Consider the following 24901-nt stretch of genomic DNA (forward strand, 5'->3'; position numbering starts at 1 on the left):
GAGTTTATTCAGCATAAAAATGAGGAAGAATATGGCTCTCCTTGCATGTAAATTCTCACCATGACAATTTGCAGTGGCAAGTTCATTTAATCCTTTCAAATCACAAAATTTTAAAAGAGAAATCAAATGAGAAAGAAAACATTAATGTTTTGGGAAATCATACCTTAAACCAAGTTACTTGAGGCTGAGGTCGTCCTGTTATTTTACATGAGAATCTGCCTGTTTGGCCTTCACGCACAACAACTCTATTCGGCTTTGTAGCAAACTTGGGTGGACTCTCTCCCCAGATGCTTGGCCTGTGCTCCACAGATGGAACAGTAAGTCTTCCCCTGGAAAGGCAATTTACATCCTGGTTTTACAGATGAACTGGAAGCTGTTGTGGTTAGAGCACACTTCAGGAAGCATTTCAGACCAATGATCTGCCAACAAGGGTATATAATTGGTGGTAACCAGGATTGTAGTTACACATTTTTTTTGGCCAGTGAAAGAAATGGAAATGCTGGTGATAACTGCACTTGACTCCTCATGCAACTGAATAGTATGATGCTACACACCCTCATCCAGCATACAAATAATTCACGTAACAGATCCTGGGGACAATTTCAGTTGCTTGTAAGCAGAGCTGGGCAAACCAAATGATAGGAAACACTGCATACATTTAGTTTTTTCCCCTTTTCTGTTTCTTAATTGCCTCCTAACAGATTATCTGTGCATACTACTTCACTGTTCACAGTTCTTTTTCATGTAATTTGTTTTCACATTGAGTGCAATGACACAGTGATTTCTGATTTATGAATCAGCAACTTGGTTTTGTAACATTTTGACATGTCTTGGTAAAGATTTTTGATTTGGGGAAGGCTTCTGTTTGCAATCTCATTCACTACAATGTTTGCATAGCAAACATGAAAAGGATACAAAACCAAAGTACACCCATTACAGGTGAATGTCTGTTAAGTCTAAATGCCCAGCTCTACTTATATGGATAGCACAGCTGGGAAAGGACATGTGGAATGAAACTAGAGTGACATCAGTGACTGCAGTCCAAAACTCCCAGTTACACAGCCGTAAAACATAAAACATCAAGCAGAATTATTGCAAGGAAAAAAAAAAAAAAAAAAAAAAGGTGCAACTTCAGGTCTATTAACGTCAAAAGAAAACACACACTCTTTGCTCTGAAGCCCTGGTAGAACAAAGGCACAAATTAGCAGATGGTGATTTCCTTTTTTTATTTTTTTAACCTTTAATTTCAAGCAAACTGAACAATTTTCAAGGCCTTCTTTTCCAGACAGCCTTTTACCACATGCAAGTAAGATGTGTCAATATCTCACCATCTCTGCCAGATGTCAGATACTAACAGAGACTGCATCGCCTTAGTCGAACGTGCTGCCAAGACATGATGGTTGCCATATAGGCAGCTCGAGGTTTCTGAGTAAGAGATGATACCATAATGAAAGGATTTATATGGACAAGAGGACCAGCAAAAAGTCTTGGGAGAGAAGGGTCACTGTAGCATGTTAAAATGGAAAACAGTTCATCATATAGTTAAATATCTGATAGCTTTTAATGTCATCTTCCTTATGCTACCAGTAAAGAAAAGCATAAATGTGTAGTAAAGAAGCCTTAATGATCACCATCTTTAGGTAGTGTTTCTGTATTTATATATCTATACACATACACTAAAGCATTAAAAGAAAATCACTAGCTACCCTGCAGCTTTATGGCTGTTTCCTAGATATACAGAAACTGAAATGTATAGTTTCTTTCTTTTCCCTCCTCCCTGTTTATGTAAGGCATAAAGTTTCCATACCATAAAATTATTAATACTGAGTAGGAGTAAAACACATAAGAATGAAAAATGAGAACAATCGCTCTATCTCCATGCAATGCAATGGATTAGGATAGCGCTTTAGAAAGTCTGAATGTGTAATAAAACCTAACACAACTTTCTTGCTTTGATTATTTAGCATGCTTATTTCTGTAGCACATTTGTGACATAGACATTATCATGTAAAAGCCTTCCTGATTACTCAGTTTCACTTACTATTTTCACTGTTGCAAACTCAGTTAATTTTGAAACCGAAAACGTATATAAAAACAATATTCATATAAATGACCAAATTAAAATCTTCGGTTTTAACTATCTGTTTTGTGATCACTAGCATAATCAGAAACATATTTTTGTCTACATCCAAGGCAACTAAGTCCCAGGGATATAAATCAGAAATAATTCTGCTTAAATTCAAGCTACTTATGAGGACTTATGAGAATTAATTACTAATTAATTCAGCTGTTGGAAGAATTAGGCCTGGGGCTTTTAAAACAGAGGCATTCACTTAATTGTAAACGATCAATGAAGTGCAGAAAGTACGTGACAGCAAGAAGGCTCCTCTGTGTGCCAGCATAGATCACCCCATGAACCCATTCTTGCTAGCAGTTACTCCAGACTGGAACAGTTCTTTCTTCTGGACTACAGTTTACCCACTGTGTTGCTTGGAAATACTGTAATTATATGTGAGAGAATACTAATTTCAGTTGCTTTTATTTCTTACTGGTGACTCTTAAAGCAGTATTTACTCTGGCTTTATAAGGAGACTGTCAGATCATGGAAGATGTGGGGAAGGATTTCTGAATATCAGAGAGTAGAGATAAGAGAGTGCACTATTGCAGCAGAGGAGGGTGCAATACTGTGCAGATACCAAGAGAACGTTCTGTTTTCAGCAGGACTAATTCCTGTCAGTATGAGGGAGCAGTAGCTGTATCAAGCTACTTATGTCTTCCTGACAGCTTCAGCCATTTTACTTGCACAGCAGCTCTCATAGTAGCTATCCTGCTTGGGATAAATGGAGACTTGGACTTGGAGAATTTGAGTTCACAAATACCAAAGTGTGTGTTTTCAGATGTTTCTGTAGCTGGGACTGCCCTGCCTCTCAAAGCCCAGCCTTTCTTGTATTGCCATCTCACAAGTGTGAGCGAATCGCGGCAAGCAGTTACTCTATTCCAATGCAATGCTGTGCAGAGCTGCGTCACCAACTACCAGAGTTTGTTTTCCTCCGTTACCTCTGGTCCTTGCACAGGTAAGGAGCCTTGGGGAAAATTTCCAGTGAGGAATTACTGAGAATAGGACAAGAATCAAACCATTTTGACTGGTCTCAAAGTGAATCAGAGCTAAAGACAAAATGCCAGAGCCACTTAAAATGGGAAGAAGTGGTTATTTTGTTAAGAAAGGGTCATTTTACTTGTATTCCTACCAAAACATATTTAGGTGTCTGTTAAACAATATCAAAGCCAGTGGGCTTCTTACCCAGGGTTTTTGGTGCTGGATGGCAGGCTGTATTTCTTCAAGGAGTTTCCTGTAAGCATGGGACAGAAAGGCAGGAATCAGAAGTTTTGTCAAGACCATTGGGAATTACAGATACTAAAGACTACGTAAAATATGCATTTCTCCAGGTTTCAAACATAAGGAAGGAATGCAACATCTGCAAAATAAGGTTATGTCATCTGTAGCCCAAAGTTAGGCTCTTCAATTTCAAAAACAAGTTTTGGTAGGGTTACCCTCTAACCACTGGCCTCAGCAGTAACGACAGTGCAGATTATGCAAAAATATTTTTAAACAAGTGAATGAAATAGTGTCTAACTTGTACAGTGCAGAACTAATTCAAATTAAGACAGTAAAAAAAGGCGTTTGAATTCTGGAAGAAGTCTTACTTTATTTGGTTTGGTTTTTAGTCCTGTGCTAGCCCTTCTGAAACCTCTTCCGTAAATTGATTCTTTTTGAAGCACAATAGTTCATAGCGCTTGCTGGTGCGAACAACAGGGAAACCGGTACTTTGTGGTGTAAGCTCAGCGCCACCTACTGCACTCATCATTCCTGGTAGCTCTGGCACATTAGAAAAGGGTAGTGACCTGGGGCAGAGCCAGAGTGGTAGCATGATACAAGCAACTCCGATGTCTGTCAAAAAACCCGTTCGTTCCAGAGACTTATAAGAATCTAAATTACTGTCAGATAGGACAGCCATGCAGGACGAAAAGACTAGATTGTGTTTCAGTCACTCATTTTTCCAACTAGCAGCCAGCCCCACGTAGATGTCTTTGTTCTTTGCTGAGAACAGAAAAAAATCTGTGCTTTGCTATCTTGGTGCATAAAGGGATTTTTAGAATAAAGACCATGTAATGCGTAAACTCTGAGAAATTCAGTCATTGTATGCTGCCATGAAATTGCTTTTAAACTGCAGCAAAACCCAGGTCAGAAAAACTGACATTAAAGGAGCTTTAAAAAAAATCCTCCACCTCCATGCATGTTGTCACTCATAAAAGTTGTCATAACTTATAACTAGGGGAAAAAAAAAAGGTTTTGCACAATTTTTACAACAGAAGGCGGTAACAATCATGCCAGATCTATGCATATTTCAGTACGTACTCTGAGGATATCTGTTAGAGATTTTGACTCTGAATAAATGCTGATCGTTTCAGGACTGCTTCAAGAATTCAACACAAAGTTGTGACTTGAGGAGCTTTGATATTCAACAGATCTCTGACATGAGCAAATTGCAAAGAGAGAAGCAGTACAATTGATTTCCATCCTTCCCTGGCTTTGTGTCACTCTTTAAATTTTACATTTGGCAGTTTGCAACTATCTAATATGCAGATGTTCTCTTAAAAATTCCAGGGTTTGATCTTGGCTGTTTCCCGTGTGACATTAAGCATGCAATTACAACCAGGCATTCCGCTTAGCAAATGGAAGCATGCATGGAGAAATCCAGAAACCCATTGCCTCAATGTGCCTATCTGATAGGCTGCGAAGCAACCAAGATTGCCACAGGTTTTACTGCCTGAGAGAAAATGCTAACTCACCAGGCCTTTGTTTCTGTCCTGGGTGGTGGCTTCAATGAAAATTACAGTTTATAGCAAAGTCTTTAAAGCTAGGTCTTTTGTTACCTGGGCATCATCATACACATCTGGAACTGAACACACACTTTATCTAGCTATAGACATGTAGTTCCCTGCAAAACATCTGAAATTATGAAATGCAATTAATGAATCTTACTCTTGCACCAGTGAGAAAGCATGTGTGTACAGTTGTGATTTTAACTAGACAGTTTAACACAGCTTGTTCATTTAATTAAACTGTATATAATCATCGCAACAACAATAAGTATCCTCTTACCTTCCACTGTCAGTTCCACAGTCACTTGACGAACCCCACCATCATTTGCAGCCTCACAGGTGTATTTACCACCATCACCTTCCTGTACACCTTTGATTACCAAGCTGAATATCCCTCGAATGCTGCGGTCCACGATGTAATGGTCTCCCTCTGGGACAGGATGCCCATTTCTGTACCACGTGATCTGAGGCTCGGGGTAGCCTCTGACCTGGAAAGATGTGAGAGTGAAGAAAGAACATAAAAAATGATGTTATTAGGAAGAAATGTTGGACATTTAGCAATGCAGTGGAAAGTTCTTGACACAGGAGCTGTTAAACACATACTCTTTGCAAGCCAAATGGCAGAACATAATGAAACAAAAAAACTCTTGGATAAGTCAAACTGTTAAAATCATAAGACTAGTCAGGCAGATAGACACCTATACAGAGAAGTTTCCCGCTAGAATGGTTTACTAGCGGAAACATTGTGATCATGCCAATGAAGAATCCTGACACCTGGGACCCTGTTGTTCAGAGACTCAAGAACAGTGGTGCTACTACACATCTAAGCATACAAGATTGCAGGGTATAGACCAAAAATTTCTAGCATGGTTGTCAAGGATCAGGCTTATATTGTAAAGCCGTATGGAGCCATCTAGTTTTCAAATGTGCTAAGATACAGTAGCTCCTGACAACTTACAGGCAGGAAATGTAGCCACTTACCAAATTTTCTCTTGATCTTTAAAAGCAGAAGGTAAGTCGCAATTTGAGAAAGTGTCATTAAGGGTCATTCTCATGTTATGCTGGTAGAGGGACTATAAAGACCTAGACATATTCACACAAACACACCACTAACCTAAAGAGCTTTGTAGTCTACTGGGAGCCCAAAGGAGAGTTTTCAACAAAATAAACTAGCCCTGTGCTCTTAAAAAGCAGCCATATTAATATACCCTTGCCTGCTATTGCATTAATGATGCTTTCAGATTTGCAGGCAGATTCTCAGTTGGTATAACTGAGAATGAAGTTATTGATTTCAATTGAGTTGTTTAATTAGAATTTGTGTCTTTCATTACAAAATGGGAAAAGCAGCCATACACCAGTTTCTATCAAAGAATTAACTCCTCAGGCAAAGATCCTTTCTCTGCTTTATGAGGGATGCCATCTTCTTTGAAGGTCACTTAAGTATGTGTTAACTGCTAGAACACTTCCCCAGTCATCATGACAACTCCTGATTAGGGTATTTCCCCCTTCTTTCCTATACCCCCACTCCGGTATGTTAGCTCTCCATCTTCTGATTCTGTGATCCTTTGCCTACATGTCACGAATTAACTGAGTGGATCAAGATGAGCTGGGATGAATAATAGTTGTGGCTGTGTTTGCTCACTGGGAAAGCAGTAATGTTGCATTTTGAACTAGGTTATCACATCTTGGCAACTGAACAGGAAGTCACTCCAACCTCCAGGTGAGCAAAATATTGATGATCTGCCTTGATTTGAAGAAGGCTTGGTTGTGGCTTGCACAAATTCCTCCCAGCATTTTCCTCTCTAGTTTCCAATCTGCATTTCAGGTCTGCTTTTTTCTGACTGCACAGCACTTACTTTCCAAATTACAATCTTTAGCCAACCGACCTTACCCATTCTTAAGTTCTCTTCTTTCAAAACCTTTCATTTTTAATCCAGCCCCACCTCACTCCAGCTGGGTTTCTCATCTGTTGGAGCTTAACCTACAGCTGTCAGAAATTTTTCATTTTCCTTTAATTCCTTGGGTATCAGTTCAGACAAGTTAATTTTGCCAATGATGTGGCAACCCCTTCTTCCTGGCAATACTTAATATATAGATAGAGGACGTTAATGTTTGCCAAGAGCATGAATATGCTGAATAAACTGGACAAACTTTCCACTTCTGGTGCAAACTTCTTAAGTTCTTTCTATCTTTACCAAAGCAATAGCTATGTTCTATGAAGAATAAGTTATGGGAACCGGCACAATGGGTAATCGATTGCTGTTTAAAAATACCATCGCATCTTTCTAAAGCTTTTTGCAGCCATGCTTTCCCTTTCCTGTGCTTTCTGAAAAACACCTCCAACTCAACCATGTCCCCTAACACTGCTGTAGCATACTGATTTAGTGCTGGCTCAAAGGGCAGGCTCCCAGGAATATCTCTCTCAGCACGTCATATTTTCAGAAAAAGGGAGTTGTGAAGCAGCAAGATGAGATTTTTACAGTAGCGTAACCCTTGTTAATTGATAATGTGCTCACTGACTGGTAGAGAAAGTGACTTGTACCAAAGAACTGTTTCTTACTATTAACTTGTCAATGCCCTCATACCTATCTTTTCATTTTAGATTAAGAAACTAACAGAGATTAAGTCACCCCATGTCAGAGAGTGTAATAGAATGGAGCTTCTGCCTCTCATTTTTGCTTCACCAGATTTGCTTTCCTTGAATGTGGAATATTTCAGGCAAAATAGATTTGAAACTGCTATTTCAAGTAATGTAATACAGTAAAATTACAAAGTAGCACGTGAATTTGTGTGAAGAAAGAACCACCTTTTCAGTGTATTACATCACAACCTCTTACTAATATTAGCCTAGCCACATCTGTTTACAGCTGCTGAGATTCTGACCTATGAATACAAGTCATCAATTACACGTCACCTAATATATTTACTATTTTTTCCAGTTCATGATCAGTCCTTCTGGTGTTTTCTGCTACGTATTGTTCAACCCAGCTTCAAAGCTCCCAAGCGTAAACCTTCCATCAGTTATCCCAGGGAACAACTGGGGTTGAAGCAATGCGAAACACTTTCCTTTCATTTTTTGTTTTGTTTTATCATATTCTTAAGTCCTTCTTGGACCACACAAGGCTGTTTTTACGTGACCCTTCAAGGTCTGGTAGACCATTACATATGTCCTTCCAGTATCACATGGCTGAGCCTACATTAAGTATTTTTCCATTTCTTCCATGTGTGTTTATTTTATGCTTGTTACATCTGTATTATTTTGTTCATCCACACCTCTACACTGAGGAAATGCCACACAGAAAATTACAAACACAGGCGATCAGCCAGCATGCCATTTCCTTTCAAAAGGTTGAGTCATACCCTTCCCAAACTCTGTATTTCTTCTCTTTCAATTTTTTTTTCAAAAATGAAATGATGGGAAAGCAGAAGTTTACAGAATTGCTCTGTTGCAAGGATTTATTTCAGGTTTGGGTTTGGAATGTGTTTCAAACTGAGCCAGCCCCCTCTGAAATACATAGTCTTGCCATAAAAGTGTCAGGGACCCTTAAACGAATCACTGGTTACTAGGTTTTGATCCTAATGGATCAATTCCAGAACTGCAGCAGGTTTTATATTCCTCCCTAACCTTTCCAAAGCTCACTAAAAACATCTGCCTTGAATAAATCCACAGCAAAGAGAAATTTATCTGCTTATTTAATGCCCAGCAGCAGAAGCTATAACCTTTATTTACAGCTTGGCCTGTGTGAGTATTGCCAGTTCCAGTGAGGCTACAGCTTTTCTTTCCCTGCTCTGCAACACTAACAAGTGGAAAGTTGACAGCAAGCAGCAAATAACCATTGTATTAGCACAAACATGAGTTTTGAGTTTTGTCTTCCTGGAAAAGTCTGCTAAGGTAAAACAAGCCTTCTGCTCTGTGTACCATCACAGCAAGTGGGAAGAGCTGAGAGAGAACCTGTTGCCTGTGAAACTTGCAGAGCTAAGATTCAGTTCTGCATCTAGGTCTGGGGGAATGCTATTGAAAAGGGATGGTGCTGAGTTTTCAAAGAGAAGAAATAATGACAAAACCCACAACAAATCTACTGAAGCTATACACTAAAGGATAGTATTACTAAAAAATGTGCAGCTATGAACTAGTCCCCATTGTCACAAGCCTAAATGCATTCAGTGACCACTAATGCCAAATATATTCAGTGACCCTTTTACTTGTTTGAAAGTGCAGGAAAGATTGTCTAAAACTTGACCTATATCTATGCTCCATAAAAGAGCTTTTTATACACCAATTTAAAAAAAACCCATAGGTTTGCCTACTTAAATGCATCACAATTGCAGTAGCAGTTTGGCAGTAGCAGTTTAGGACAACAAGATGCACTCTCCTGGCTCATGCTTTTAACTTCAAAGTCACATCCTGCTTTGTAATAACTGTTGCTGGCTCTGGTGAGGTTAAAAATGAACACGAACCCACAGCACCCAAAAAGTCAGCCACAAGTGACAATAAACCAAAGCCTAAGTAGTTGTAAAACACTGATGGCACATGTACTATTACTGAATGTTGCTCACTTTCACGTAAACTTAAGACTATTGGAAATGATGGCCAATTTCACATGACATATTCTAGCATTACATTCATTATACTGACTGAGGGGTTTAGTGCTTCATGTTAAAGAATATAAAAATGTCTTGTGTGGCTGCTCAAGGTCAGATCATTACACAAGCAAGGAGATCAGGAAGAAAACAGCTATCAAAAAGATGTCTTTGCAAAATCCCTCCCCCTCAATTACATCATATGTAGACAGGTGCCTCAAAAGTTGTATTAAGACTGGCAATGATACAACTGTTACAAAATTGCTCATGATTTCATATGCTGCAATATGAATTTCACTAATAACTAAATATCCTCTCAAGAGACAATCCTTCTCCCATGAAGTCAGAATTTTAAAACATTCAGATTCTGTCAGCACATAGTGTTCAGTTGTGCTGTTATTTCTGTAGACCACCTTTGCCTTAATTTCACAAAATCCAGAATTAAGACCTATGTATGTATAGTATTAAATTACTAAATAAAAGAATCAGTTCTATTTGTGTGGTTTGATCCATCTAAAGAAACTTGACTTTGAATTTACCTTTGAAAGTCAGAAATATTCTCTATTCAACTTCTTATATTTCACACACTATTGAAAATGTAGCTTTCAACCATTTGCATACCTTGCTGCTTTTTGTGGAAGGGTGTCCTCATTGTAGGCTGTTAAAGAATAACAGGGTACCTAATATAGTAGGTAGTATTTAACATCCTAAAATAAGCAGCTTTGCTGCTCCTGCAGTTAAGTGACACTGCTTTTTGATACCTGGTTCTCAGTTGGAAGAACTCGGTATCCTAACATCCCATTTATATCTGAGGCAGAAAAATACAGAATATATTTAATTGTATGGATGTTTTTGTTGTTTTAACTAACATGTGCACTGATATAGGGTTATGCAAAAATAAACTTTTACACTTGTCTGGAGACTTTTAGGGATATTCAGCTCTTGAGGCTATTAAAAGTGATGCACTTAGCCTGTATTTCATTCATTGCAACACAGAAAAATAGTTTATTAAAAATGATAACTGTTAATAGCGTAGCTACTGCATTTATAGTTAGACTTTAGTGTCTGGAAGTGTTAAAACAGCATAAAACCAAAGTTTGGGTGACCTAGGTAACAAGTCTTACAAGAATGGCAGTAATGAGAAATGTTTTCTAATGCATAAAGGTACCTGCAAAGCAAAAGAGAATAAACTGCTTCCACATCCACAATGGATAGGACTTTTTAAGAGAAACTGGCCACTATGTTGGCAGATAATGTCTGACAACAGTAACTTCCTTTATAAGAACAGCAGGTGTTGTGCTTATTTGGCTGCCTGCCTATCTTAACATTAATGAATACCAGAGTGAGGCAACTGTTTAAGAAGTGTTTGTAGACTGTCCTCTACTCCATGCCCACCTTCAACCAGAAGTCAATCATTTCTGGGAACTACATCTCAGAAAAGGCCAGAGATCAGAAGTTGCAAAGGGATAAAAAAAGGATAGTTGCCAAATGTCACCATTGAGCTCCCAAATATATGTTTTGGGCAGATCATGAGAAGTCACACCAGGAGGAGATGTCAAGGGAGACATGGAAAACCATTCAGAATACCCAACAAACTTTGACCTTTAATCTGCTGCCTGCAAACAAAGTCCTGACACAAAAAAAGAAGGGACTTGGCTAGCAAATACTCATTACTAACAGAGTGTAAACTGTTTACAGCTTTTGCAAAACTTAAGAATATTGATCCGTCAGCTTGTATCAAGAAAGCAACAGAAGAAATGCGATTTAGGTAGCATGAAGATTCTGTAAGTGCAGATCTACTCAAAAGAAGTGAAGATATAGGAAAAAACAATGTATAGCACTAAAACTTGAATTGTGGTAGAGACTGTGTAGGGTAACTCTTCTTCCAGTGTCTAGGTATCAGCAAAAATGGAATATTATTCACTTGATTGCAAGTTATGTATTAGATCGGCTCATCTGAAGGTCATACAGGTGAAGATTCGCATGCAGCACCAACAGATTCAATCCAGACAGTAACAGCTGTTCTGTGGATGTGATGCATCCTAGGTCCTACAAAGAAAGAGGTGTTTCCCGTAGTCATTAGACTCTAACCAGCATCCTCTACTTTCCTTGAATCAAAAGCCAAGAGTTTTTGGATCTGGACCTTGATCAAAAGACTTGTCAGGGGAATGAGGTACTTGAGAGCAAACTTAGCAGATGATGCTAAGAACTGGATACACAGTAACACATGCTCTGTCCACATGGACTGAGCTGTGCTCTCAAACTAGAAAAAAAGGCATTTCTTGTAATAATTCATACTGATGTGAACTCTGAATGTCATTCTTATGAAAAAAGTACTACAAAACTATGGAAAATAAAACGTGAACATCACGAATACAACCTCACCTAATAGCTTTATATTTTTATTTTAATTTAAATGTTTTTGTTAGTGCAGATGGGAAACACGGCTCTGGCCAGAACAGCTCTTTTATAAGTCTTGTAACAAAGCTTCTGTTAGGCTCAAGCTGCAACAAATGAACAGCAGATGTTCTTGATAAAGGAAAGTGGACATGATACATTGTTAGGCTCCTTCTGACACTTCAAACACACACAAACCGTATCTCAAAAATAGTTTACCCATTTTAAAAGCTTGCTTCTAAAACAGAGAACTTGCCTGGCAAGGTTAAACATGAAAATGTTAAATATTTGGAGACTTAGCTATGAACTTGCAAACAAAGCAAATAACCTACCTCTTCTATGGAGCAGGCTAGAACCTACAATTGCCTCATTTAAAGTGAAACTGGAATACACATTAGAACTAAACACAGCTCACATCAAAGCATTACCTGTTGTACATACAAGACACAATAATGGTCTTTCTGTAAACCTTGGGTATGTTTTTGTTTAAGTGTTGAACTCTGGTACACTACATCTGGTGTTTAGGTTTCTTGTTCCACGTGCATATATTAGTTCTTTGAGCATAACCTTAACTGGAACACAGCTCTGACGATGCAAGTCTTCACAACTGGTGTGTGCAATTATTTATTTCTTCTCCCAAATGGTGTGGAGCAGGGAGAGAGAAATGACAACACAGGCCTTAAAACAGACCATTGCTTTGCAAAAAAACTCCAAAACAAAATCCCCAAACTAAAACCCCAATCAAAGCCAGCAACAATAAAAAAAGATCAAAAGCAGAAAGTGGAATCCAGCATCTACAAAGCACCACCAAATGCTAGAACTCATTCCTCAGGCACCCATACCTGGCAATCACTGCATTCTGTTCTTAGATAATCTCAGACCATGCATAATTATGTTGAGCTCCTTCTCAAGGTTTCACCTACAGAAGTTTCAAACCATACACATTTTGCTTGATTCTCATTTATGGCAATGAAAATAAAACCTCTGCCAAATTGAACTCCTTGGTAGTGCTGATGTTACCATCATGAGTGAAGGAAATCTCATATTCTTTTAGTCTCAAGTAGAAAGATCTTATACCACAGCAGCAGTAACACACAAAGGCTGCAAGGTTTGTCATCATCCCATTTGCTCTGATGGGAGATATGGAAGAATTACCTGGAGATGCAATTCACAGAATTCAGTGCAAGAGTAAGGAGACCCAGAAGGTAAAAAGAGACTTTGCGCTTTCTTCCTATTTATTAAAAGATGTTCCTTTAAAATTACTATTTCAATGCAACTGCTAAGTGTTCCATAAGATGTTTACTTCTTCCTAGTCCCATGGAAAAAACTGTGGCCCAATTTCAGAAGATGGTAAGTAATGTATTGTTCCCACTAACTTAAAACATGGTAGTGAGTGCTGAACCTCTAGCTCATTTTGACTGCTGTACCCAACTATGAGGATAAGAATGAAGAACAGTATACTTTATTTTTAAAAATCTGCTACACCCCCCCACCCCCCCCCCCCCCATCATAAACATACATGGACTGAGTTCAGATTATGGGCCCTGGATCTAATCTGAAGATCACAGGATACAATTACAGAAATCAGGTGAGACAGAAGCCAGGGAAAAGTAAAGAGTTAAAGGATTCTCTAAATTTTCACATGAGAGACACTTTCATAGAGTTTCACTTTGCCCTGTGGTAATGTGCAAGGGTTTCTGCAAGAGCTCAGCAAAAAAAGACCATTTATCCTAAAAAGTGTGGAAAGATTTGATCACATGGAAGAATAACTCTCTGCCATGCTTCTGTGCTTATTCTCTCCCTGACATCAGCACTGTCAATCTAGAAATCTGTAACGAAAAGACAAAAGTTTATCTTATACAAAATTCTTTGACTCTGATGAAAACTCATTAGATCTTGCTTCATTAACTCTGCAATGCTCCATTGTGAAACTTTACAGAAATGATACAAATAAAGCTGTTTGGATTTTCAGTCTGAAAATGTCAAGTTATGAGATGGTCACAAAACCAGGTTTACTTTGCATATAGTGAAGATGTAGAGAACGGCTAGAAGTTACACTGGAGCAAGTGTAGTACCTTAGTACATCATTAAGGCAGGCCTTCCAGAATGCATGCAAGGCACGGTCTGTTTTAACCTTGTTCTCTGACATTTTACTGGAGCTTCCTATTTTTTATAATTTGGAAAATAGCAAATAAACATTCTTCATTCACCTCCATGTCATTCATGATTGTATAAACCTGTTTCAAATCCTCGTCTGTTTGTATTGTTCAAGCTGAAGAGCCCTTGTTTTTTTAATCTGTGCTTGTACTAGGAGCTGGAGCCGTGAAATACCTCCAATGATGCTTGTCAAATTTTGTCTTTTCTAGTCTGAGGTAAGGACAGAGCAGAACTGCAAGTAGCATCCAAAATGTGGGAACCCACAGATTTCTAGATTGACACAGTAGATGGTTGTTTGTTTTTTTTCTTTTGAATTTTTTTTAATGCTATTTGTTATTTTTCCCCACCTTGAGCTGACTAGTCAGAGAACTGTTCAGGGCAAGATCTCTCTTTTGAACAGTAAAAGCTACTAAAAATGGAACCAAGTATATTCTATTTTTCTACTTCGTGTTCATCAATGCCTAAAGGCATTTGACCTTTTATAGTCCAAGCACTAAACAGAATAAGAAACTCTTGCAGATGGCATTCTACTAATTTTAATTCTGACTCTTTAAAGTAGTTCTGCATTATTTGAAAATTTTGTTATCCCACAATTCAACATCTTTTTGCAGATAGCAAAGGTGCTGAACACTGCACATACTACCACAGTTCTTTAAGGGGATCAACATTTATGATACTCCCAGCAGGGAAGAATTTATGACCTATCCATGGAAGACATGGTCTGCTAACTGAAAAGCAGAGAGCAGCTGCAGATTATTTCTTCTTCAGTCTTCTACATTTAATCATTTTTTTAGACAATTCAGTGTGGAGAGTTCCCAGGGGTGCATGGGAGTATTGGCTTTGTGCTCAGTCACCAGAGTATGGTTGTTTGAATAAAGCATTACTTTCCCAGGTACCATAACATCTACAAGTCCATTTGTCCTAAAGTATTTCTGAAGGACTCAAGTGGAATTTCAGAACAGCACTGGGTGTCAAGCTGCTATGAATTCATTTAATTTCTAAGTTCAAACACCAGCCCAGATTAATGCAGCTCTTAAGAAAATGCTTAAGCCCTACATATGTCTTTTGGAATTAATCAAGTGCATAGGTGGTTTTCCAAAAATAGATTTTATTTCATTTAAAGTATAAGTTTAAATTTGTTACATTTAAAGTAACATTGTTATAGCAGTCTTTGGACAGCCCCAAAATAACCTGAGTCGTTCAGATGAAATACAGAACACTATCAAGGTGGACTCTACACTTTCCAGTATAGTGAACACAAGGGAAACACACTGTATAGAGAAACACATTTCTGTGTAGCTATAATGTCAATCAGCAAGTGAATGAAAGGTTGTAAACCTCTGTTACACTAATGGGGGTATTTTTACACAGGTGGTGCAGTCTCAGAGTGGCAGTGGTTTTTTGATGGAACTTTAATAAATCATTCTACCAGCAGCAACATCTGCCTTTTTACTCTCCCCACATTGTAGCCAGCTGACCTGTAGCCATTAAGTGCATGAGGAGAGTTTTATGTAAACCACCCATACAGCTCACCTGGACCATTTTTCTTCTGCCAATACAAGTTTTCTGAACTTGAGATGGGATTGGAAGTAGACTGAATCTCTGTCCATCTTTAGATCTATATTTATATTTAGTCATTGTCCATTTTTTCCCCTTTTAAAAAAGTTTGTCTAGGTTGACAATTCAAAAGCAGTCAGATGCCATAAACCTTGGATAAAGTCTAGGAGAAAGCCTAGGTTATTTCTCCCATTGCCACCCAGTTGCTGTCCTGGATCCCTCCTACTCACTTGTAGTTGTTGCACATTTTTCTTGAGTTACACTGGCACACAAAGACAACAAGGTCTCTGCAAAGTGGTGAAATCCAAACACTTCATCAAAGGAAGAGCATGCAGGATACAGAGTTATGTACAGACTGAAGACAATTTAAGTTCCAAAATAGGTAGCTGTCATGTGGGAAAGTATCACTGATTCCATAGCTGAGAATCTGAAACATGGAGACATTCGGAGACTTTGCCAAGCTTACACTAAAACGAAATTAACTTTCCATGTTTAGTAATGTTAGATCAAATAATCTGACCATATTTCCTCCTTGCCAACAAATTTGTTATTGCAGCAATCAATGCAGAGACTGAAGTTGCAGCAAAGGAGGGCAGATGAATGACTGAAACCATCAACGTCATATTAACGTGTCTGCATGTAGGTATCAAAGTGCACAGTATTGAGTAACAGTAAAGAGGGTCCAGACAGAATAGGTCCAGAGTCTTGCCACCAAAATGAGAAGCACGTAGAACAGTATTACAAATAAGAGAATGCTAACTCACCACCATAGAAGAGTGTGAGCAACATCATAAAATACAACTCTGTCAGCTCTCAGTAATTTCAATACTGCCGTATAGCTCTATGGAAAAGAAGTGTCTGTAGAATGGGCCAATAAGATTTCAAAGGCAAGGGCAAGCACAAGAGCTCTCAACAAGACAGGGAAGATAAACTTTGCAGCCGTCTCTTGGGTGAAACTCTCATCAATTTTAATGAGAATTAAAAAAAAAAAAGCTAACTCCAAAGTGGAAGCTTTTTTTCTTCCCAAGGAGCAACTGATGTTAAGGCCTTTTTAAAAGTGTTAAATTTTATGAGGTACTGAATAGTTTGAATAGCTTAAAATGCCAAAAAAATCAAAGAAATGGCTGATCTGTGTGCATGGTTATGGGTCATTTAGGATTATGCAGTAAGAATGTACATGAGTTCAAAGGGAAACAACTGTGGCTGCTGAATGGAAAGAAGGCTCTCACTAGTTATTCCACATAGCCCAGTAATCCCCTAAAATGTGCTCTCTTTCCCTGTCCTTCTCTTCCTCCCCATCTTTGGTGATTTTGAATCAAGATGTAAATCAAATATTACTAAACGAAGCAGCTGCCTTAAATCAGTAGCAATGAGTTTAGGAGCACCCCAGAAGCTTCCTGATAGGACACTTTCATTTCAGAGCAGCAGCAATCTTTGCCACAGAAAACAAGATTTTGAAAAATCAGATCGGAGTTTTACTGTGTTGTGAGAGCTGTCAGAATGGGAGCAGTTCATTCATGCCCAACGGGACAGCCTGATTTACGGTGTTTGCTGCTGCTTCTAGTCGGCAGCACTAGAAGAAAGGCTGAAACACGAAACAGTGTAACACAAAAAAAATAGATTGTTGGGAAACTGCTGCCCCTCTGCCCACTACAAAAAGCTTAGCTTTCTACACTTGACAAAGAATTTTACTTTCAGTTGTGAGTCTTTCATTCAGTAACAATTCAGAAAAGCAGATGAAGATTGTTTAGACCAAGCACAAGCACTAGGAAGGCCCCTGACAAGTACAGGGTGAAATTAACACCGTTTTGCCTTGTCATTAGCAAATTGTGTCTATGTCCCCACTTAGAAGGAAAACTGTAAACATTTAGCTGTTTTATCTCACAGGACTGATCCTAGAATCTGGACATGTAGAGCTACAGCTTGAGATTTGGACATCAGGGCAAAAAACTCTGTTGATAGCACATGAAAAAAGCAAAACTAAGCAGCGTCAATTATCTTCAGAGCAATAATTCCTTCATAACAATAATATTCGGGATTTGAATTGGCAGTCACTTTTTAAAGATGACAATCCCCTCTGTTTCATTCCTTTCTCATGGAATGACCATCATTCACTGTAATAACACTTGCAAAAAACTAATTTTTCCATTGCATGTTACTTTAGAGGACAAAGATTTTTATTTTTTTCATTTACTGATGTGAAGTTTCTGTCTTAAGATGTGAATTTATTTTACATGCCAATGAATACTAGTGGCCCTATCCTCTTGTAGGAGCTATGCCACTGACCAAAAGAGCTCCGTCATTTCCTAGCTTGATGATGCTGTTCTTAGGAACTCGATACGTGCTATCAATAGGTAAGGAATCTCTATGAATTTACATGAACACACAGAGTATGCACGACCTACTGTGGAAAACTAATAAAAAAAGTAAAAATGCACTTCCTTTCTGTGCCTAAAACACACAGCTACTGGAAAAGATGTTTGGAGCTATGAAATTCATAATTAAGGGCAACAATCCACAACTGGCATGAAAGGTGGTAAACAAAAACTGTGCTCTGAACGAATGTGCCCATACTTCATCAATTTCCAGCCAGACAAGATCTATTTCCTGCAGTGTAGGAGTCTGGCAGTAGCCACAGAAAGTGCTAAAACTGGATTTTGTTGCTGAGTTGACTGCACAGTTGTATGTTCATTTAAACTGCTGATAGTGATGAATGCTGCTGGCAAAGGCAGTGCTCTGGATAGGTTATAAAAATTTTCAACAGTTATTTGTACTGCTTCGTTGGTAATACTACTTGATAGGGCTGGCAAGCACGCTGGGTGTGAAATGTCATTTGTTTTAGATTTCATTAAAAAAATAGGAGTGATGCGATTACAGAGAGGTATAACACACAATGTTGGATTGTGAAGATATGAATACATTAGGCAGCCTAAACACCTGGCATTTCTCACTGCAGTGTTTATTCCACTACATGCAACTTACTGCTATGCATTAAATAACTAAGACTTCCATACATAAGCTTATTGCAAAACATCAACTGCTCATTAGCAACTGTCAGTGATATTTTTATCCTGTAATAACATCCAAAATCCATAAGCTTTCCAGACTTCACACATATACTTTTTAGTAACAGCTTAGCAGAGATAACTCATACAGTGCAATATACAAAGGGTTGTGTTAAACAGTTGCTACTCAGCCCTAGATTTTTAAAAGAAAAACCCCTCAAAGTACTCACTGAAATACTAAGTATAAATTGATATGGCTATACATTTCTAGTTCAATAGTTCAGAATAAATATTTATAGACATGCTGAGTTCAAGAGAAATTTTGTGGGCTTGCTGCTTCTTTCTAATGCTTTCTCTCAAAACTAGAAATTGCTGTGATCTTGGTAAATGCAACACACACGTGCACTCAAAAGTAGCTACATTTGTTTAGGTTGTGGAAAAAGTGCTTACTCTGCATATGCTTTCAATAGAGCTCCACTTAACTGCAGTTGCTGGCATTTCTACTGAGAGATCTGAACAAATCCAACATAATGTTTTCCATTAAACCTATGAGCATGTAATAGTCTCCCGAGCAGACAAAGCTTTGTCTGTGCTTCTGTCCATTAGCATATCCCAACAGGCAAACAAACTAGCTTTTTTTGTCAAGGCACTGAGGACCCAGTTCCGACATTATGTTTTCATTAAGTGATGCTCTTACTCCAACAGCAGTCACCTAGATATTGGTGATATTTGCACCTGTTACAAACCTTCACTTCCTCTTCCAAAATCAGGAGATACATATCTCCAGTAAGAATAGGTTCATGTCTAAGGTACTGGATGGGAATGGAACTCTTGGAAGACAGCAGGTCAGTTCTGAATCTAGGTACGTATTTCTGTGTAATTTTACACAAAACCATAAGTTTCTCTGTGCCTTAGTACTCCACATGCATGTCAAGGTGGGTAACAATGACCATTTCCTCTGTTGGTTCAGCTAGTGTGGCCTGTCTATGTATTAAACACTATTAGGGCTCTAGTTGAATTAGGCTGTTTAAGTGGTACCATGAAATGAGGAAAAATCAATACCAGTTACCATAGTTCTTTAATTTGTGTTTCCAAGATTTTATCGTAATTTTTCTTCCAGTGCTCTGGCTTTTAACATAACTTAGTTTTGAAATATTTATATTTGCCTCCCTGTAGAGATGGACTGCTGAGTTATTCTTTAATAAAGAACCACCAGAATTTATATAGACAAAAGAATCAAACTTAAGTATATTGAACTCTCATTTCAGGGTGTTCACAGAAAAGAAAAATTCTTTATTCATTGTTTGCCTGCTGAGTATGGGAATGTGATATGAATGAGTTAGATTTCAGATAGGAGATACCAGCTACTTCAGTGTGCATGGGGGTGCTTTTACAGAGCTTTTACAAAACAGTGTGAGCTACACTAATATGCTAAGCTTTGCAAAAACTATTTAAATAATACACACACCATAACTATAGACTTGTATATTGTAAGACACATGAAAAGAACAGCAACCTCTCAAGCCACACTGCTACAATTTGAGTACTACCCAGCTAGAGGATAATTACCATTCTGATTCAACATAAGTCATGAGAGCACAAAGCTGGATGAAATAAGCTCAATATTTTATCACCAAAAGTTAAGTAACCATGAACAGAATTATTTAATTTGTCAGTCTTTGCTTCTCCATTTTCTTTGGGCTATATGTGCAGATTGTTGTCATCTTTAAATGATAAGTTCTTGTACACATTACACATTAGCATACAGTATGATTTTTAATTAGTATTTTAGTAAGCTCAGCTGTTGTATTTATACTAAACAGTATATTCCACGGAGTAACATATAGTATTTTGAAAAGGTGCAGAAAAGCAAGGAAAATTCAGAATGATAAAATAATTTATTTTTCCATTTCACCTTATTCTGCATGTGAATTACAAAGGTCTCTATATAAGCAATGAAAACATGCAAAGCTGACTTGGAATTTGTACCAGGTTTTAGCCGACAAGGATTGCTTTGTTCTGTCTGGCTGCAGTTTTATAGCAATGCACTGATTCACAGAGAATAAAGCTATCTTCATCATCAGAAAGCCTAGAGAAAGATTTTATATTTTTTTTAATGGAACATTTCCAGGCTTTCACTCTTTCATGCAGAGTGGTGTATATTCTAAAACTCCTCTGAGGAAGAAAGGCATAAGAGATCAGATCATCTCTAGAATCCCACTACAACATATTGTTAATGTGGGAAGGCTAGCCCAGAGGTCAGGTTGCTAACTTCTAAGCCAACAGACATGAATTAATTCCCAACCAATAACCTGGCTGTGAAGTTGTCTAGAAGAATAAATTCAACATATTTAGGCAGACAATTCAAGGCCCTTATACTGGACTAGTCGTCTCAGGGGCAGTCAGGGGAATGCCTTGCTTTTCTGGCTCCAGGTGCAGAGCGCTTTGACACATAACCTCTGACAGCAATAGGAGTAGCAGTGTCTCCCTCATCAAGCACTACCCCAACATATCAATGTCTCTCCTCTTCCAAAGGTTAATTCCTCCACATAAGGGAAGAGCACAGATGTGCATTCACTGAACTATGAACTGGGATGACTTTTGGCTTAAAAATCATGATGAAGGCATATTTGTCACCAGACACTAAACAATGACCGCTGGCAGCTGAGGCACAGAAACGTGCCGCTTCAGGCACCTGCTAGAGATTCAGTAACCTCCAGCAACATGGCCATAATGTCTTACAGACTGAACACTAAAAACTGAACTAAAAACCTATGGAAGGACAATCTGGCCTTGCCTACTTTTGCTCCTGCCTGTGTGCTCTGGTTGGATCCGAAACCTGGTTCATGGCTTGCCATGTCTGGGGCCATCAGTAGACCTTGTTAGAGCACACAGCACTGCCTGCTGTGTTTGGAGCCTTGGGACTGTGGCCCATTGGTGACGGCACAGCTCATGCATGGCTTACTTTCCTTTGGGGAGCAGCCAGCCCTTGCTGCTCCCCGTCAGACAGACTGGTTTCTCTCCATGAATGGGTTGAATTGTACAAGATTCACAGCAATGTTATTTTCTCTTCAACATGCACTTAGATGCTAGGGAGTCCAGATGTTACATGTGAAAAAAAAGTATATTGTCTGGTTTTGCCCAGTAGGTTTCCAAACTTCATGCTGTATCCATGAGTCAACAAAGCCAAGTAACATGTGAAAAGCAGAAATTTTTAGCTTTAGTGTCTAGGTGCTAGAGTAAGTGTGGACTGAGCAAAAACCACAATGCGTAATGATGTTTTGATTATAAACCTTCTCCACATGTGGTCCTCTGCAAAGATTCTGAATGCATCATGCTTGCTGTCTATTAATGACTACTTTCTTTTCCTACAGGGCAAAAGCAGAATTATACCAAAAATTGTGATTTTGTGCCATTTGGTGTAATTTAGGTCAAACTCTCAGGTACAAATTTATAGACAGTCAAATGCATACTTTGCTATTTTACGTGCTCTCATAGTTACATATGGCACTGAACCCCTCCCTGACCTTTGTGGTTTCATCAGCCAGATGAAGGCAGGGTGCTGGCATGAAGATTAAGCCTCAATAATGGTGAGAGATGGCAAATATATTATTAGTTAGCCAAATGCATGTCTGATAAGTATTCCATCTTACCTTTTGGGTCAGCTAAAGAAAGGAAATATGAAGTTATTCCAGCTAGGGGCATATTTCTGTAAGAAAAAAAAAAACCACAACCAAAAACCAACAAAGGAAACGCCCTTTTCTCATTTCATCCCTCTCACACCACTATAAGCTATTGCAGCACAATGAAAAGTTAGTTAACTGCTCACACTATTGCAGTTACTACATCTTCTTTAACCTTTAAATCTATTATGACTGTGAAAGGAGACAAATGCACAAGTCTTCCAAAAAGCAAATTTAAGACTTCATAATGAGAACCTGCAGTCACGTTCCATGTACGACTAAGAACGCTTATTTAAATAAGAAAGCACAATGCTACATGACAAGTTTTACTGCCAGTGGAATTGACCACAACAAAGACTTATGCACTGGCCCAGAGGAGTAAGGGAGACTAGCCTGGAAAAGATGATGATACTTTTCAAATTAAAAGCAGAACTGAAGAATCTAACAAGACTGTTGAAATCTAAGAGATTCATGATTAACCGTCATGGGACAAGAAAAATAAGAATTATACTGACCGCTTCTGCCCTGACTTACACAGACTCAGACTCTGAACATACCTTAATTCAGCTATTTAGGATATGCTGATTAGCTAGTTTTATCTTGGGAAACAGCTAGATTTTCTTCTGCTCTCTCAGACATTTTATCTTATCATCCCTAAATAGTGGACTTTATGATTAGTCATGGTATTTGTTCCATCATTACTTTTGTGAAAGACAGAAACTCCTTTACACCACAATATGAACATTTTATATCTCCTTTTCCTCTTCAAATTTGTCAATAAATAATTTAAGAAATTTTTATCTCATCTCTAATTAAGGACTATAGAAAAATAGCAAGTCCAGAAATTCCCACCAATTAAGTAAATTTTCTTCAAATTCAGCCTTAGAGACATCCCTATAGATAAATCCTTAAACAAACACACTTGCCTTCTTTAGCTGACACAAAGCAGCACAAATGCATGGTCTGGCTTCAGCTAAAACAATTCTGGCTTGAGTAGATATTACACAAAATAAGAGGAGATTCTCTTTAGCTCCATACGTACATTAGTTGAAGTGCTCTAAAAAACATTATTATTATTATTACCATTATTATTTTAAAAATTGGCTTTTGTATTCCTTTAATTACAGTATTAGTACCAAAACAATGAAGAATAGGGACCCAGTCTTTCTGCCATTGCACAGCAGCAGAGAACTGTCTCCAACTGGTTCTAGATAAGTAATTAAGGTGGGAAAGGAGACAGAAAGAAAGCAGGATAAATAAGTGTGATAGTGGCAAATAGCACATTTCTTCCACAGTTTGGGGGTAGGGGGCGTTACTTAAAACAGTCTCAGTTGTACAAAAAAAGTCAACCCTGAGTAACAGCAACTGAGAACAGAGATACTGTATGTCCAGTCTTCCCCAGTCATGGCCTCTTTCCTGCTTAGAAATTTTGTCTGGGTGGAATCTGAGAATATTCAGCATTGTCTAAGATTTCTGAATGTCTGGCTGATGGCAGCAGCTCTGCAAAGGGTCTGACCAAACTCTGCTGCCAAGCATCCAGAAATCTTGGCTGTTGCCTCAGTGCACGCACAGATCAGTTGCATGGGACAATGTACGAAGTCCAGCACTTTTGAGAACCATCACACCCCCTGCACACAGTGACAGGGAGACAGGTATGAAGTGAATTTATGAGTTAAAGAGACAGAGGCAGAACTGGAGCTCACAGACCACCATTCCTGTCTAAAAGCTAGAAATTCCTTGAGCAGCAACTTGCACCCCCTGCTGTTTTTTCTAAAGGACATATACACAAGGCAGGGAAAATTGGTGTCAACACATGAGTCTTTGTGTCAGTTGCTGAAAGGAAGTGTCTCTGAATAATTCTGGGTGTAGGTGTCACTGTGTAGGAAAGCATTTTTGTCGGAATCCCACCTTAACCACTTCCCAGCAGAGCAGCCACTCCCACTTTGCCCTTGTCTAAAGCTGAAACTCTTTTGAGTCACTGTTTTATAAGGCAATGCAGAGTTATGCAATAAAATAACACCAAATAAAATAACGTATGCATTTCTCATGAGAACATGTAAATGGATAAAACCACAGCACTGTGGTAAGTGAATATAACAGGAGGTCAATTACACCAAGGAAGAAAAAAGCAGTAGAAGATGCAAACATAAAAAAAGACATGCAATAAGTTGTTCACAGCCACCTAACTTGTGCTTATTTCCCTTTTATATTTCAGCTTTCTATACCCCAATGTCTGTCTGATACAAAATGTTTCAGTAACTTCTGAGTGCACCACATTTTTCCCAAGAATGCTTACTGGTACATGGAAAGAAAGATTAAATAAAATCTCCAGTCAAACTGATAACTTTTTCAATTCTTTGCTCACAAAAACACACCTCAGTATTTCATATCAGGTTTCTCAGAGTATCACAGTGCATGATAGTTTTACAGATCAGTCCAAGTCCTCTCACAGCATCCACTTTCATCAGACAACTGTCTCCAATGCAAATGTGGATCTTTCCTGAGTTTCTTCCTCATATGGCTCAAAACAGGCAACCCTCCAGAAAGTGCAGATCCAAAACCACTGGCAGCTTTTTGCAGCTAGCTGCCCAGTACATCCAGTAACAAAACCATCTCATGCCAACAGCAAAAGATTTT

The 24901-nt window shown here is 38.5% G+C and overlaps 1 protein-coding gene across 1 annotated transcript in view; it reads right to left on the reverse strand.

The window, feature by feature from the left end:
- Nucleotides 1–24901, reverse strand: part of MYLK (myosin light chain kinase) — a 217294-nt gene that overhangs the window by 121347 nt on the left and 71046 nt on the right. Inside the window, exons 3-5 of the mRNA XM_014279463.3 lie at nt 5165–5372; nt 3302–3350; nt 164–329 (exon numbers count right to left, since the gene is read on the reverse strand). Of these exons, the coding sequence (XP_014134938.3) occupies nt 164–329; nt 3302–3350; nt 5165–5372 (423 nt within the window). The remainder of the gene's footprint in view (nt 1–163; nt 330–3301; nt 3351–5164; nt 5373–24901) is intronic.

Source organism: Falco cherrug, chromosome 8 (genome assembly GCF_023634085.1).
Source record: "Falco cherrug isolate bFalChe1 chromosome 8, bFalChe1.pri, whole genome shotgun sequence".
NCBI classification, from domain to species: Eukaryota; Metazoa; Chordata; class Aves; order Falconiformes; family Falconidae; genus Falco; species Falco cherrug.